Raw genomic sequence first — 15,652 nt, 5'->3', positions numbered from 1 at the left:
CCTGGTACAAAACTCCTGTTACTGGTTGAGTGGTTACTACACAGACAAATTTGCTGCTAGATTGTGGTATAAATCATGATATTTTCCTTCCTTTTTTTTCCACAGAGCTACAAGTAGTGGAATTCAGAGGTGAGTAAAGTAGATCAAATACAAATCAAAGTAAACAAAAAGTCCAGAGGAAAGGAGTGGCCTTATAATCAAAGCACAGGGCTGGGAATTAGGCAATTTCAGTTCTTGAGACTTTCTGAATAATGTCACTTCGCCTCTCTAGGCTGCAGGAGGTATTCTTAATTACTCTGGACACCATCTTACCACACTTGCCCTTAGAAAATTCACACATTTGAATGAATTTGCTCCTCACAATAAGGAGGTGTTAACCCTTGCTAACTGTGTGGGCCTCTGTTTGACTGAGGTCAGTTTCTTTCGTGTGTAAACATGCTGCATTGCTAACTGATTTTAAATTATCAAATCGAGTAATCTAATTCAAGAACATCTGTTCTTGCAGTCTTCTCCTGTGGGAGTGTGAAAAAGAAGTTCCTTTAGATGTGAAGGCCATAGGACTCAGGGGAAAGGTTGGGTTGCAGAGGCAGATTTCCCTCTAGATTACCTGGGTGTATTTTACTGGCAGGGGAACGCGTTTTGACACGTGAGGAAGGTGCCTGCCATTACAAATACCAATCCGCACTTTGCAGCAGATCACAAGGACTTTGGATGGAAGCTGAAGTGGAGATGTAAACCATTTTAAAGGAACTGCAATCTTGTTACCTTACACGGAGGCAAATTGCGAAACTATTACTTGAGGGACAAAAAAAAAAAAAAAAAAAAATCCCCAAATTCTTCATTTGCCACGGCAAAGAGACGTGTGCGGATATGGAAAGCATGTTTGGGCACAACTGAAGCAAATCGAGCACATCGGGGCTAATGGTGCTTTAAAAACACGGGGGACTGGAGGTGACACGTCCGTCTGTCTTGGTAGGTCACGACCACGACAGGAGGTGACAGGTGAGCCCTGAACCTCCTTCAGAGGCACCGAGGGGAGCTGCGGACGCCTTTAACTTTTCCTCAGGCACGCTCCGTGGGAGACAGGCGCCTCCAAGCAACCTCTAACCAAGAGCAAAGACGGACGGCCGGGAGAACCGACAAGCCCCGGAGCAACCCCGCCTAACCGCCTGGCCCCGCCGCCGGGCGAGGCTGAGGCGGCCGAGCGGTACCGGTCCGCGCATGCGCTGCTGTTGGCTTCCGAACCGCATCCACGGCGGGGGAAGGGGAGAGAGAGAGAGAGAGCGAGAGGAGCTGGCGGGAGCTGCTGCGCCTGCGCGGGTGGTTACCGGGCAGTGGGAGCTGAGCGGAGCCGAGCCCGGTGGCGTGGCCGGCGGTGCGGGCGGCCGGCGCTGCGTGCCCCTGCCGCTGGGCATGGTGAGCAAGGGGCCGCTGCTGCGCCTGTTGACCGCCATCAACCGGAGGAGGATGAAGCTGCTCATGGTGCTCGCCTTCGTCGCCTATGTCGCCTGTGAGTGAAAGGGGGGTGGAGGTGGGTCTGGCCCGGCCATTCATTGCCCGCTGGACGGGTGTCTTCCCGGCCCCCTGTGCCCTCCGCCGCCGGGGTGGGGAGGAGGAGGAGACGGCAGCGGCGGCGGCTTCTCCTCCCGCGCCTCGTTGCGTTGCGCGTTTGAGCGGCGCCGCAGCGCGGCTCCTCCGGGCCCGGTGGGGAAAGGAGCTTCCCCGCAACTCCCCGCGCCTCTGGGTGTCGGGGCCGAGGGGTTCCCTCCTTTGCCCGCCTCGCTGAAACTTCCGCAAGTCCTGCGGGCAGCCGGCTAGGCCGTGGCCGAGGGCGCCCGGCGGGCCGTGGCGTGGGTAGCCGCTGGGCATCTTTTCTGTCAGAAAACCCACCCACCCACTCACCCCCGTGCTCCCTCGGCGGCCCTTGGCACCGAGGGCTCCGGGGACAGGCGGCCGTGTCTCCCCTCTCTGGCCCAAGGGAAGGGGCTCCCGGGGGCTGGCAGGCAAGCAGCCGGCCCTGAGGCTGAGTCCCCGGGGTGAGGTGGGGAAGGCAAAGGGGGAGCGGGGAGAGAGAGACGTGGCTGAAGGAGGGAGTGTTTCCGCAGCCGCTCCTGCTCAGACCCTTCTTTGTCCGCCTGGGTTTTAACCTGGTAGCTGTGTGAGGTGAGGCTGCGAGGAAGTTTTCCAGGGCAGGCCTCGCGTCTGTGTTTTGTAAAATCCTCTGATGTCCTTTGGGAGCTAAATAAGTGCTTGTGTGTTTGTTAGCTCAGCACGCAGCCAGAGTCTTAAGAGAGGCGTAAAGGTATTGAGGAAAATATTAGAAATAATACTGGCAGGGGTATTTATGTCTTCAATTCCTGTCAGCTCTCTCCCTTTTCTTGTCCAGATTTTGCTGTTGCATGTTTCATATTCAGTTTATGTTAGCCTGTTGTTTTTAGACTCGGGTAGATTTTATCTAGCTGGAATACCATGAGAAAGGATCTTTGAAGCCTTGTCAGGTTAGCTAGGAACAAGTGATTCTCTTGGTCAAGAATCTCTTGATTCTCACAGAGGTGAGCAAGCTTCAGGGATGGGTGTGTGCATCAGATTTAGAATCCTCCCTTTGCATTTGAGAGGGTGAAGAGGTACAACTCCAAGTATTTCGGCAGAAGGGGTGGTATCTCCTATCCCAGAAACACAACACTGGAATTCCCTTTACTAGCAAATGTTACTATGTTTGCAGGACCTCATTATTTAGATACTGCTCTTACTGTTGAAATAATAGGCCAACTCTGCTTGCTTTTAGGACAATTTGTCCAGGTAACTTCAGGTCCCGTGCCTGCTGAAGCAGGACAGCATAATGTCCTTATTTTGAAAGGACTTGGTGTTTTGCCAAAAGTTATACTTTCTTTTGAAGGCTGAGTTACTGGGCTCCTGCTAAAGTGCTACAATTGACTGGCAGTTGACCTGGTCATTGGGATATGGCTATTGGTTAGATTTCATGGACAGTAGCTGGTATTTGCCATCTAGCTTTGTGGGTAAAAGAAAGGGAAAGGGAAAAACTGCCATATGATTTTTGCTGCCTGAGCTGTAAGTCACAGACATCTTCCCACCACTCATTACTGATCATTCTTTGAGATTTGGAAAAAATGGAGGAGAGGGATTGCACATGAATGTGGCGAAAAGTAGTTTAAAAGGGAATGGCTTAGTGTCTGATGGGAGTATGTTTTTTGTAAACTGTCAGGTTGCTGTGCTTTTCAGTCTTTTGACTAATGGTTGAAAATAGTGGAGTCATTAGTTAATGTCTCTGCTGTCTTCAGTATAGTATGTATGATATGCTAGCAAATGCCACTGGTCTAATAGATTATAGAGAGACTACTTTGTTTTCGGAAGTGATTATGATCCCATCCCCCTATCCTAAAAGTGTGCTTCTTGCAATATTACTGAATCATCACTGTGTTCGGGTTGCAGGCATATAATACCAGACTAAAATAGCATAGAATCTGAGAAAACTGAGCTCCTGATGTAGGTGTATGTGCTGGCACTTCTTGCATTCCTTCTTTCTCAAGTGCTCTCCAAATGACTAAGTGTTTTCAGGCTGTGCACCTCCTTTCCATGGATTTCCATTCAGTGTTAGTACATGAGGAATCAGATTTGGAGCACATCAAGCTACAGGGAATGAAATACTTGGCAAGTATGTTATTTTTTATGAACTAGGAAATAGGACTTTTTTGATAGTGCTGTTTTGTCATTTTATGTGTGAAATCCTGAAGAGGGTATTTAGGAAGTATCTTTTCTAAAAGTAGCTTATTTCATAAAAAGCTTCTGCCTTTGAATGCATTTATTACAAACATGCTAGAAAATCATCTTTATTAGAGTTTGCAAGCTAGAGGAAGAGTTTATTACAGAGGATTGAAAGGCTCTGAGCTATGTCACTTTAAGGAGTCACTGAGGGGCTCTGTTGCTAGTTTCACAGGGCAAGATTTTGGATGGCTAGGCTGACTTGGGCATCCTTGCTCCGTATCCCACATTTCCCACCAACATCCACCAAGGTCAAGGACTTAACATTTCTATGCTGTGCACCAGGTAAAGGAACTGGTCTGAACTTGGATCAGCTTTTCAGGTTATAACCATTCAGACAGTTGTTTTGGCCCAGCTGAGCAGGCCATGTAGTGATGATGCTGTTGGCAGTGTTTCTATCACATGCTTCGTAGGTGTACAGTTAATGTCTCACCTATGGAGTCTTGATGTTAGCTGAGTATGACTATGACATGAGGTGCCCAGGCAGGCTCACATAAAGACACTTAGAGCTCTCTGTAGACTTCACTGGTTTCCCTAGTGGCTCTTAAAGTAAGAATGATCTGTGTTTTACCCCTTGTTTTAAAGTAAGAATGATCCTTGTTTTACCCCTTGTTTTAAATTAATGTTTGATTGTGTCATTTCTCTAAATCTAGTTTCTATTAATTAAAAAGAAAAAAAAAAAAAAGAAACAACAAACCAAAACCAAACGAGCACCCACCAGTTGAAGCAGTGTGATATGCATAGTTTGTGTATATAAAAATAGGAACTCAAAGGATCATTTCCAGTCAGCAGGCAGTTAGAAGCTGTTGTAGTAAGTGATGATTCCCTGACAAACTAAGTGAACAGAGTTTAACTAGCAGTTACATTTACCTTACATTTACATTTACCTTACATTTACATTTACCTGTAGGCTTTAGGTAAAAGGGGCAGTTTTGTTCCCCATTGCCCAAGTCATGAATCTGGAGATAGTGCAGCTAGTGAGCTGTCAAAACACTCTGTAATCCAAAAGAATGCTATTTTATTTTATTTTTAAAATATTTTTTAGAATTAACTTAGTTGACTCACTTGCAGTTCTATCTCTTTATGTGAGCACTGCATAGCTATATTGTGCTGTATATAGTGGGAAGCCTTGCCTGAAGGTTGAATTTGCACTGCCTTTGTAAAAAGGACAAAGTCTTCTGCTGCAGCTTTTCTCTCTGCAGAAGGATACTTCAGGGAGTGCTAGTGCTAACCAAAGGGGAGGAGAGAGGGGCATATGAAGGTGGACTGAAACAAATCCTTTCAGTCATAGGCTGCACTTGCATCATCTTGAAGCAGTTGTGAAACCACAGCTTAAGATCATGAGGTGATTATAAACACAAGTGAAGTGGATTTTATTGATTTTTGTTGTCTGTAAGGTGAAATGTAGACAGATCATAAAGCAGCATCCAATTAAATAGATATTGTTAATATGTTAATGTTATGTGTCACCACACTATGAATAACTGCTATGGCTGGGATTTCTGTTCTGTCTTTTAAAAGCCCACCTGTTGGTGGGTTGGATTATCAGTATATGGGCACGTTAAACTAATTTCCTTTGAAATTTCAGATGTTTATTCATCTTTATATGAACATACAAGATGCTACAGTGGGCCAGTCTTTGTAGAGTATGGATCTTACTTGTTTGAAATAAAATCATGTGGTCAGGCTTGATAGACAGAGCTTGTCAATTTGTATTTTGTTTATTTCAGTCTTGATTTTATCTACTAATGTATGATGAGGGAGTTGCATGTTCTTAATGGAAAAAAAGTTAAGAGCTCTATTTATGGCACAGTAGAACAGTTGTCTTTGCTCATTTGTAGGTCAGATTGTTCTCAGCAAGTATGTCAGTAGCCTCCTTCCTTTTCCAAGGGAAAAGAGAAGAAATTGTACATCCAAGCTTAAGACCTTGTTACCTTTACAAGATATGTCACAACACTGAAACAACATAAAAACAAAATGTCAAAATAACAGGAGGGAAGTACATCCTGCAGTGTAGTGGGTTGACTTCAATCAGCACTGTTAGTTTCCATGGTTGTTATCCTCTGTTTTACAAGGTTAGCCATTTGTTTTTGTCATATTTCCATCAGCTAGGAAGACTATAACATGCTCTTCTCAGGGTATCAAGGTGTGAGTTAGCTCTGTCGTTAGATTTTCACCAGTCCCTTTCATGTTACTTGTCTCCTGTGTGTTCAAAGCAAAGGTTAAATGCTATTTAATGTTGTGTTCTGATAAGCTTTTACTTTCACTTTTCATAATAGCAAAGTAGATGCCAATTTGGATCTGTCCTGCTGCTTCAGGCTAGCTGTCTGAAACTTACCAGCACTGCTGTGGAGAATGTAAAAATCTTCCTTCCCCAGGTGTTTACAACTAGACAGCAGGATTGACTGACCATGGAAAAGTTAGAAATGGTCTGATGTGACATCAGGCTTGCCTGCTTTTTCTGTCAGCATGCCAGGGATTCTCCACTAAAAAAATCCAAACAAAAAACATTCCGTTTCTGGCTTCATGTCCTGCAGAGCTGCTTTTCATCTGCGGGTTTATGCATATAAATTTACTGTCTTCAACAGCTTTCAGCTCCCGGCTCATCAGGCTTCCAGCTAGCCAGAGCTGTGGAGCTTATGAAAATTTGTTCACACTTCAGCTGAGTTTGTCAGGAGTAGATGGACTCCAACTCCACTTTGCTAGCCATGATGTTTTAAAGCAATTTTTTGGCATCCTTGATAAATTCACTCTTACAGTTGCCAGCTTATCTCCATTTAATGTTTGTCTTTAATATTTTATCTCCACTTAGTATTTGTCTTTTCTGTGACATGCAGGAGGTAGTGCTGTCAGAATTCAGCTCAAGGACAAACATTTTTGGACCTTCCATCTTCTTTCTCCTCTGTGTTTTTGCAAAGAGGAAATCTTTCCCTATTGTTTAGATTGCTTATTTCTTTTTTTTTGTGAGATTGGTTGGCCAAAGCAAAGTTTATTTGAATCTGGTAGTTTTCAACTTCTGGTTTATGGACCCAAGGGGTGTAATGGGACAGTACCCTAGCTGAGGGTTATCTTACACCTTACCTGAGGAGTGTTATAAAAGATAATTTGTAAAATGAGTTGTTTGTTACAGTGCTGGCCACTGGAGCATGCTGTGGGTCTGGTGAAAACAGTCTTAGCAGTTAACAAACTTAAAATAAAATGCTGAAAATAATTTATTTGAGTCATGATCCCTCATTTGATTGCTACCCTATTTTGAGTCGTGTTACCTTGGGCAGCTGCTCAGTTTCTGGAGTTTGGCATGTGTGCTGGTGTTTCTTTAGGGAGAGAGTGATCAGACATTGGAATGGGCTGCCCAGGGAAGTAGTGGATTCTCCTTCCCTGGAGATATTTCAAAAGAGACTGGATGTGGCGCTCAGTGCCATGGTCTAGCAACCGCAACGGTGGTTCAAGGGTTGGACTCGATGATCTCTGAGGTCCCTTCCAACCCAGCCAATTCTATGATTCTATGATTCTATCATCATTATTATTGGGAGCGTGGAATATTCCCTGCCTCTGAGTTTATTGAAGATGCTCCACAGTCCTACTATTCATGTCTGGGGAGGACAAGAGCTGAATTAAAGAAGACAGTGCCCCCTGTTCTCTTTTTTTTAAGGCATTTGAAAAATCGGGTTGCTGTCTGGATTGGAGAAAGCATGATTTCTGCAAAACTACATATTCTATATTCCAATTATCAAGATGATAGTTCTGCTTTCTTTCCTTTGCTTGAAATAGGGAGATGTATGGCTCTAACAGCGGCAGGTCCTCATTAGTTGGCTTGGAAGCTTTCTGTTGTTTTTAACATGCCATGTTGCTTTACAGCAAAGGGATGAAATTATTTTCTCAGTAAATTTTGTGCATTTGAATTGTGTAGGTAAAATGTATTTGGAGATGTTGTTTCACAGAGCTTTTTCATCAACTACTGCTGCTTAAGGAAAGACTCTTAAGGCTTTCAGTTTTTTATTATTAAGTGAAAAGGAGATGCAGGGATGCTGGCAGTTTAGATTGCTTACCTTTCATGTTGCCAAAAACAATTTTAACTCAGTTCAGAATATAATTATTACATAGTACTACAGTGAGGTAGAGGTCAAAGTCCATCCGTTGTCTCTTGTGAATTCAGACCTTCTGTAGGCAGTCAATGTACTTGCAAACCACATTATTGTTTCAAGCCAGTAAATTCAAAGCTAGAAATTTTTATGGTATCTGTGCACACTCGAGTATATGCCATGATGAAAAACAAAGATCCTGTTTAGAACTTTATAAATATGATCAGTAATATGCATTCTGCTTTTTTTGTTTTAAATATTGGATGGTATTTCTTCTGTTTGAAGGAACTAAAAATTGGAGTGTGTTAGCTTACTTGTGGCAAAATACAAAGGATAGACAATAATGGATGAGTAGTGGTAAAGAATAATATGCTAAATTATGAGATAAGGAGTAGAAAGCATGGACAACTGGAAAAAATACTTAGCAGAATAGTTGTAAAAAATTTGTCATCTAGGAGATAAAGAACAGAATCATAGAATTGCTTGGGTTGGAAGAGACCTTAAAGATCATTTAGTTCCAACCCCATTGCATAGGCAGGGACACCTCCCACCAGACCAGGTTGCTCCAAGCCTTATCCAGCCTGGCCTTGAGCACTTCGAGAGATTGGCAGCCACAGCTTCCCTGGGCAACCTGTGCCTGTGTCTCGCCACCCTCACAGTGAAGAATATTTTCCTAATATCTAACCTAAATCTCCCTTCTTGCAGTTTAAAGACATTGCCCTTTGTCCTAGCACTACATGACCTTCTGAAAAGTCCCTCTTCAGTTTTGTAAGCCCTCTTCAGGTATTGGAAGGCTGCTATAAGATCTCCCTGAAGCCTCCTCTAGACTGCACAAGCCAAACTCTCTCAGCCTCTCTTCATAGGAGAGGTGCTCCAGCCCTCTGATCATCTTTGTGTCCCTCCTCTGGACTCACTCCAGGAGCCCTATGTCCTTCTTATGTTGGGGACTCCAGAACTGGGCACAGTGCTCCAGGTGGGGTCTCATGAGAGCAGAGAGACTGTATCACCTTCCTTGACCTGCTGGCCACACTTCTTTTGATGCAGCTCAGGATATGATTGGCCTGGGCTGCAAGCTCATAGTGTCTGCTCATGTACAGGTTTTCTTCCACCATTATCCCCAAGTCCTTCTCTACAGGATAGTTCTCTTTCTGTAACCCAGTCTGTATTGAAACTTGGAATTGCTCTGACCTGTGTGCAGGACCTTGCAGTTGGCTTTGTTGAAGTTTGTGAGGTACATATTGGCCTCCTCCTGAAGCTTGTCATGGTTCCTCTGGAAAGTATTTCTTCCTTTAATGGCATTACTCAGCCTGGTGTTATTTGCAAACTTGCTGGGAGTGTACTCAGTGATTAATAAAGATACTGAAAAACACCTGTCAGAATACAGACCCCTGAGGGACACCACTTTTTAGTGATCTCCCTTTGGATGTTGAGCCATTGAGCCATCTCTTTGGGTGCAGCCACTGGCAAATTCCTTATTGGTTGAGTAGTCTGTCCACACAATCCATATTTCTCCCATTTAGCAACAAGGTTATGTGGGAAATAAGTTTCTTAAAGGAAATATTAATTTTCTTTACATTATTACATATTTAATTGAGATCTGCAAGAGAGTTTAATTAAGTCTTTAATGCATCTGTGATAATAAGCACTTTATGAGCTCCCTTTGCCTACTTTTTGTCAGCTTTTCTCTGGAGACACAAAGCTTGTATCTACTGAGAGACTGAAGCTGATGAGTGACTGTGGAATTTAAGGATTTAAGGAATAAAAGTATGGTTTTTAATGTCATTGCATCTCTCTGAAATAGGAAGTAGCTGAAGCAGTTCACTCTGGACTTTCAGAGCTTACAGTTTTGCTCTAGTAATTCAAGTTATGACAGTGTATCAAATAATATTGCTTCTGCACGACATTTCTGATGATAGATGCTTTAGAAATGAATTTCATCTTGTACTTTTTATTCTGAGGATGAGAGGTGGTAAGGATGGCAGGATGGGGGAAATTGCTGTGTTTTTAGCTAAATCTACTTAGACAAAAGTTTGTGTGAAACTGTCAACTCCTAGAAATGAAAACAGCAAAGCCATTGGGAAAGAAAATGTTTGTAAAAGAGATTGCATACAGAGATTGATACAGGTAGATGTCTATGGGCATCACAGTCTTTTAAAAACATTTTCTAGAATCTCTGTGATGCTGAGTCCAATATTGTCACTATTAATTTCAGATTATGAGAGTTCATTATTGTCAGTGCCTTGTGATAGTCTGTGAATTGATTTCAATGTCATTTGAAGAGACCCAGAGAAGAGGGATCATCCTAGGGTAAAGGCACACACTTCTTTTGAGATTTTTTTTCTTCACAGCTTCAGGTTGTGATAGTGTTATTTTTCTGGTTCCTTAGCCTACTGTGGATGAGTTAATCAAGGCATGCAGGGTTCTCAGAGCAGCAATCTGTGTTTTATGGAAAAAAAATACATTAAGTATTACTGCAAATGAATAGACTCAAAGGACATTCAGGTGAAAACATGCACCCTGTTCTTGCTGTGTTCTGAGGATCTAGAAGAATAGCTCTTGGCTGCAATAAAGTGCAGCTGGTCCAAGCTGAAATGGGAAATGTCCATTAAGTGGATGCTTAGCAGCAAATTGCTTGGGTTTTCTGTTGTACTTTTTTGCATGTGACTTAACAGATACTGTGTTTGATTGTTTATGGGTTTCTTTGTTTGTTTGTTGGTGTTTTGGGTTTTTTAATCTTTGTTTTGGTTTGGTTTTTACTTCTTGCAGGCAGGGTTGGCCTGTATCCAAAAGGATAGCTCTTGGAATATTCCTCTGCTAAAAGTAGTACTGTTGTCATACCACTTGGCATCCAGCAGAATTTCAGAAAGGGTCTTCTCAGTAAGAAACAAACCAAACCTTTAAATTTCCAGGAATATAAATGTAAGTAGAAAAAAGAAAAAAACCCAAAAACTAAAACAAGAAAACAAAAAACATTCTTTACTCATCTGTAGCTGACTGGCTCTTGTTTAAGGGAGTTTTGAGAAGTCTTTGAAATCTACAATAGTTTTATTCGGTGTTTACTGAACAGCTACAGCTTTCATCTCTCAGGGACTGGAGGGGAAAAAAAACCAAACTGAGAAAATGGATTAGGGTTTTCTGAAAGCCAAGAGTGATTGATGTTTAGTTGGCAAATAGTAAATACCTGTTTAATTCTAATACTGTGATTAAGGCTTTAAGAAACAAATCTCATCTTTTCTAAAAGTACGGCTCTTTATCGCTTCATCCAAGGCATGTCATTCTTCTTCTCTGGAATCTGTCACTTTAGAGTGTAGGATCTGTGGGAATGATTAATGCCTCTGTATTTTTAATCTTCATGGCACTTGTGATTAATCAGTGCAAAAGCACTACAATAAAAATGATCTTATTATTTCATGGAAGAGATGCAGCAGGGAAAAAACATCACAGAACAGATAGAGTCAAAATAGAATTACACCTAGATTCTCCTGCAGGCTATTAAACCAGGCTTTCATGTTCAGGTATTCTTATCTCTTCCCTAATGGCAACTTATTATTACCTTAATCAGTCATAGTGTGATGTTTACACAGTCTTTGAGAGAATAAGCAGATCCTCTATTTCTTCTCCCTTGTAGGTGAGTTTCTTAATTATCTGGTTCCAAGCCATGCTTCTGTCTGTCTAGTCCAATTAATCATTAGTTCCTCCCTTGCACAGTTTCAGTAGATTTCAGGAAGACTGCCCATGAATTCCTTCTAGGTGTGTGAATGGGAAGTTCATCAAAGAGCTTGTAATGGATGTGGGGGGTGAGGGTGTTCAATCTCTAAGATTTGAGAATTGGCATAGAACTATTATCCTGGATTAACACCTCTTTGCTTAAAAGATTTAGCTTTAGACTTGGGATTTTCTGTAAGTGTATTTTTTAAAAACTGGCTTTTACAGTGAGGCACTCAGTTATGTTTGCATTTGCTCAAATTGGGTCTATTAAGAGTCTGATGCTCTTGAAAACTGGATTTATGTGTAGTGCATGATTCGTGACCCTGCTGGTTTGGAAGTTTTTTAAACCATCCATGTGTCTGAAACTTCTGGTGCCTCAGCTTGGTGGCTAAGGGGTTTTATGGTGCCTGTGAGTGTTTTCCTCTTGTGTTTAGACTTGTAATTCTGCATCATTCTGTTTGTGGGTTTGGGCCCTCTTGCCTTGGTAGGTTTCTATCATTTTTACCTGAATGTCAAAGCTGGCTTTGGCACATAACCTCTAGGGCAAGGAAGCCTATGCAGCCACCAGTGTGGTTCATTTTGCAGTTTTATTCTTTTTTCCAATGGTTCCTAGAAGTTTAATGGAAGATCATTTACACCTTCAGAACTGGGATATCAAGCATAGTGTTTCCAAAGGACAGGAATGCCTTTCTAAGCTCCCCCTTCCCTGCTGGAGACACAAAGCACACACAATTAACATGTTCTTTAGGAAGCCAGGTTGTTGCACGCTGTGTAGTTGCACTGTCTTTGCACCAAAACTGGCAGGGTGGTATTTGTGGTGCAGCTGGCAGCTCATTTTTTTCATCAATTTCTGCTCCACCAACTAAGCCCAGATGTTTCCTGCCACGGTGTAAACAACATTACATTATTTGTGTGGGTTTCTGTAGCCGAGAAAAATAACTGATTGTAAGTATAGCTGAGTAATGTAGAACTCGAGAGTTCTGTATCTGTAGTTGCCAGCTGGTCATCATTCACTTCAAAAAAAAACAAAAAAAAAACAAAAAACCAACAAAAATTTGCTTTTGATGTTATAATAAATAATTATAAAATCCTGCTCAGAGAGTAAATAGCTCTACATCCAACTCAGTGCTCATCAGTGTATACTTTTTTCCCCCACTGAGAATGACTTTATCTAGTTAACATTGAATCCACAGTGTTTGTAAATGCTCTTGGATTTTCTTTTTCATCTGCTCTAATATAAAGCTTCCTTATCTTTTTCCCAGAAGACAACAGAGGTTTTATGATACCACCACAGATATCACTGTGCCCTCCTACAATTTATTTGATAGTTTGTCAGGGATTCATTTTAGTTACTCTTTGAATTACTCAGCATCACTCAGTAGTTAAAAACAGTTCAGTAGCTTTGCCACCCCCTTAAAGGGTGGAATAATGACTGCATTACTGCTGCCTTGCTCCTGTCCTCCTGGCTTTTTTTTTCCTGAATGTTTCCTTTCATTGTCTTGCCTGGAAGGTGCCTGTGACTAGCAGCAATTTTTTGTTTTTCTGTAACACCTCATTGTCTGCTTGAGATCGATAACTTGTAATCATGAAAGTACACGTGCAAAGCTTGAATCTAGGCAAAATACTTCACTAGCTGTTACTTGAGACCTGAAGCACAGCTTATGAAAACTGAGGACACTTCAGCAGCTTTCTGTGTGACTGTTAATATTTCATACAGGCTACTCCTCCTTTTTAGGACCTCATGTAATTTGGATACTTAGTCCGAGCCTTGTCTTTTAAATTGAGAGCAAATGCAAAATGTTTTTCTGATGATATTCTAAATATATTTCCTATGTTGCTAATTGTTGCAGACTCCCTTATATAACAGTTTTATGTTATCCTTGTTTGCTTTGATCTGAAGTTTTCAACTCTGTAGTGTAGCCTGTATGGCTTCTGATTTTTTCTATTTAAGACTACATTCTGTGTCCCAGTTGAAGGTTAAAAGGGAAATAAATGATCTGATAGTCTTTGTCTAACCACTTAAACCTGGGCTGCTTTCAGGGTTTTTTTTTTTTTGTAGGAGCAATTAAACTGGACAGATGAATCTTTTGTAAACACAGAACAGCAGCTGATACTTGTTTGCTGTGCTCTTTTATACTGTGATTTCATAGAATCAGAATGGCTACGGTTGGAAGGGACCTTAAAGATCATCTGGTTCCAACTCCCCTGCGTGGGCAGGGACACCTCCCACCAGATCACGTTTCTCAAGGCCCCATCCAGCCTGGCCTTGAACACTTCCAAGGAGGGGGGTTTTGGCTTCCTTAAAATTCTGTCTGGAAAAAAGTATGTAATAAATGGTCTTGGTATGCTCAGTAAGGCATTTGGTTACATTGCTTATGTACCTTTTGTGTTTGCATCCCAATATATGCCTATTTAGACAGACCATTCACACGCACAGAAGCACTTTCTCCTGTAAAGCAGGGCTGTTGCAGCTGGTTCAGCTATCCCCTGTAGTGCCCAGCTTGTTTTACTCCTGTTGGCCTGCCACTTCTCTTTCTTGTGATTTTTCTTACAAGAGAATTCTTGTATATTTTTTTATGTAATATAACTGTGGGAATAATGATCAGGTAAGTATATCTGCTGATTTACTGGTCAAATAATTCCAGGTGTGCACTTGGACATTCTAGTCCCTTTTTACAGAATTATTGTATTTTCCTACTTTTTTACAGTCTCATGTAATTTCATCAGAATTTCCCTCCCCCCGATACTTTTAAAGTATTGTAGGTGTGTTTATATATATAACATGTGTAACTTATTTAGATATTTTGTGATTGACATAATTAACATTAATTTTAAATTCCTTCTGATGATAATAGGAAAAATTGACCTCATACTGCTATATGACACAATAATTTTCTCTCTTCTTCTTTTCCAGCTGTATGGGGAAACTTTGTCAATATGAGGTACTGTATATAATTTTTGTATTGAATATCCTTACCTGAAATGAAATTACCTTTCCCATCAATTTGTATCACTGCCTCTCAAGTAGGGAGAAAATAGAACAGCAGCTCATACTTGTTGGAACTGTTGCTAAGCAGCTGATACCTATTTTTAAAAACAAGGTGTTCAGTCTCAAAAAACATTGTATGTCTGCTAAAGATCTCACCCAGGTTCTGCCTTTATTTACACATTCATCTCATTTTGGAGATGTTGTCAGGAGGGTTGTTTGGCATAGGTGTGTACATAGGCTTGGATTCTGCTTTTCCTCAGCACAGATCTGACCATATCTCAATGGCAATACAGACCTAAACACCGAAGAGCAGCAGATCATCCACCACTTGTAATTGTTTCTGCACCTAGAATTAGAAATGCAGTTTTGAGGATTTTTACTCCTCCACAATTCTTTGGGAGTGAATTGAGTGGTCTCGATTGAAAAGAAAAAAAAAATAAAAATCTTGCACTGGATTGTTTGCCCCTAGAAATAGGAAGGCAAGCAGAGCATGTGGATTTTCACAGCAATTTTGCTTGTATGTGAGTGTCCTCTGGGAAAAGTCATCAATAAGCCATAACTGAGAAAGAAGGTGAAGAGAATGTTGAGAGTCAGTTCCCTACAATAGTCTTTGTTCATAGAGGACAAAATATTTGCCTCTGTTGTTTTGATAGTAAATAGTTTTGGTACTCTGTTGCCATGCTTAGCAGCACAGAGTAAGGAAAACTTGAGGCAAAGTAAGAAAATGAATGGATTTCCTGTGGGCTCTGATTCATCCAGGACAGATTACCCTGGGATCTGTTCCTGGCCCAGGCTGTCCACTTTTCTTGAAGTTTCCCACCCTTGCTACAAAGTGTTCAGCTGTTAAAGAAACAGCTGCTGAGCTGCTGCAGATTGCAGATAGAGATACTATTTAGATTTTCATGTTATTGTGACCAGCAAACTATGGCAGCTTGGCAGCTCTTAGGTGAGCAGCTGAGCGTTTTCAAAGGAAGGCCATGAACCTCAGAGAGAGGTTTGAGAAGGGCAGGTGGGGATGGGATCCAGGGTGTTCATTCCTTAATAATCTGTTTTTACAAATTCTACCATTAACTGTGTCTGACTTCTTATTTGA

General features: G+C 41.7%; 1 protein-coding gene across 1 annotated transcript in view; it reads left to right on the top strand.

Annotated features, from left to right (window-relative positions):
* The first annotated feature begins 1,247 nt into the window (after positions 1–1,247).
* Positions 1,248–15,652, top strand: part of UXS1 (UDP-glucuronate decarboxylase 1) — a 64,040-nt gene continuing 49,635 nt past the window's right edge. The window contains exons 1-2 of the mRNA XM_030456204.1: positions 1,248–1,510; positions 14,485–14,512. Of these exons, the coding sequence (XP_030312064.1) occupies positions 1,414–1,510; positions 14,485–14,512 (125 nt within the window). The 5' untranslated portion in view covers positions 1,248–1,413. The remainder of the gene's footprint in view (positions 1,511–14,484; positions 14,513–15,652) is intronic.

This window comes from Calypte anna, chromosome 1 (genome assembly GCF_003957555.1).
Source record: "Calypte anna isolate BGI_N300 chromosome 1, bCalAnn1_v1.p, whole genome shotgun sequence".
In the NCBI taxonomy this organism is placed as follows: domain Eukaryota; kingdom Metazoa; phylum Chordata; class Aves; order Apodiformes; family Trochilidae; genus Calypte; species Calypte anna.
This window is presented reverse-complemented; position numbering and strand designations above follow the sequence as displayed.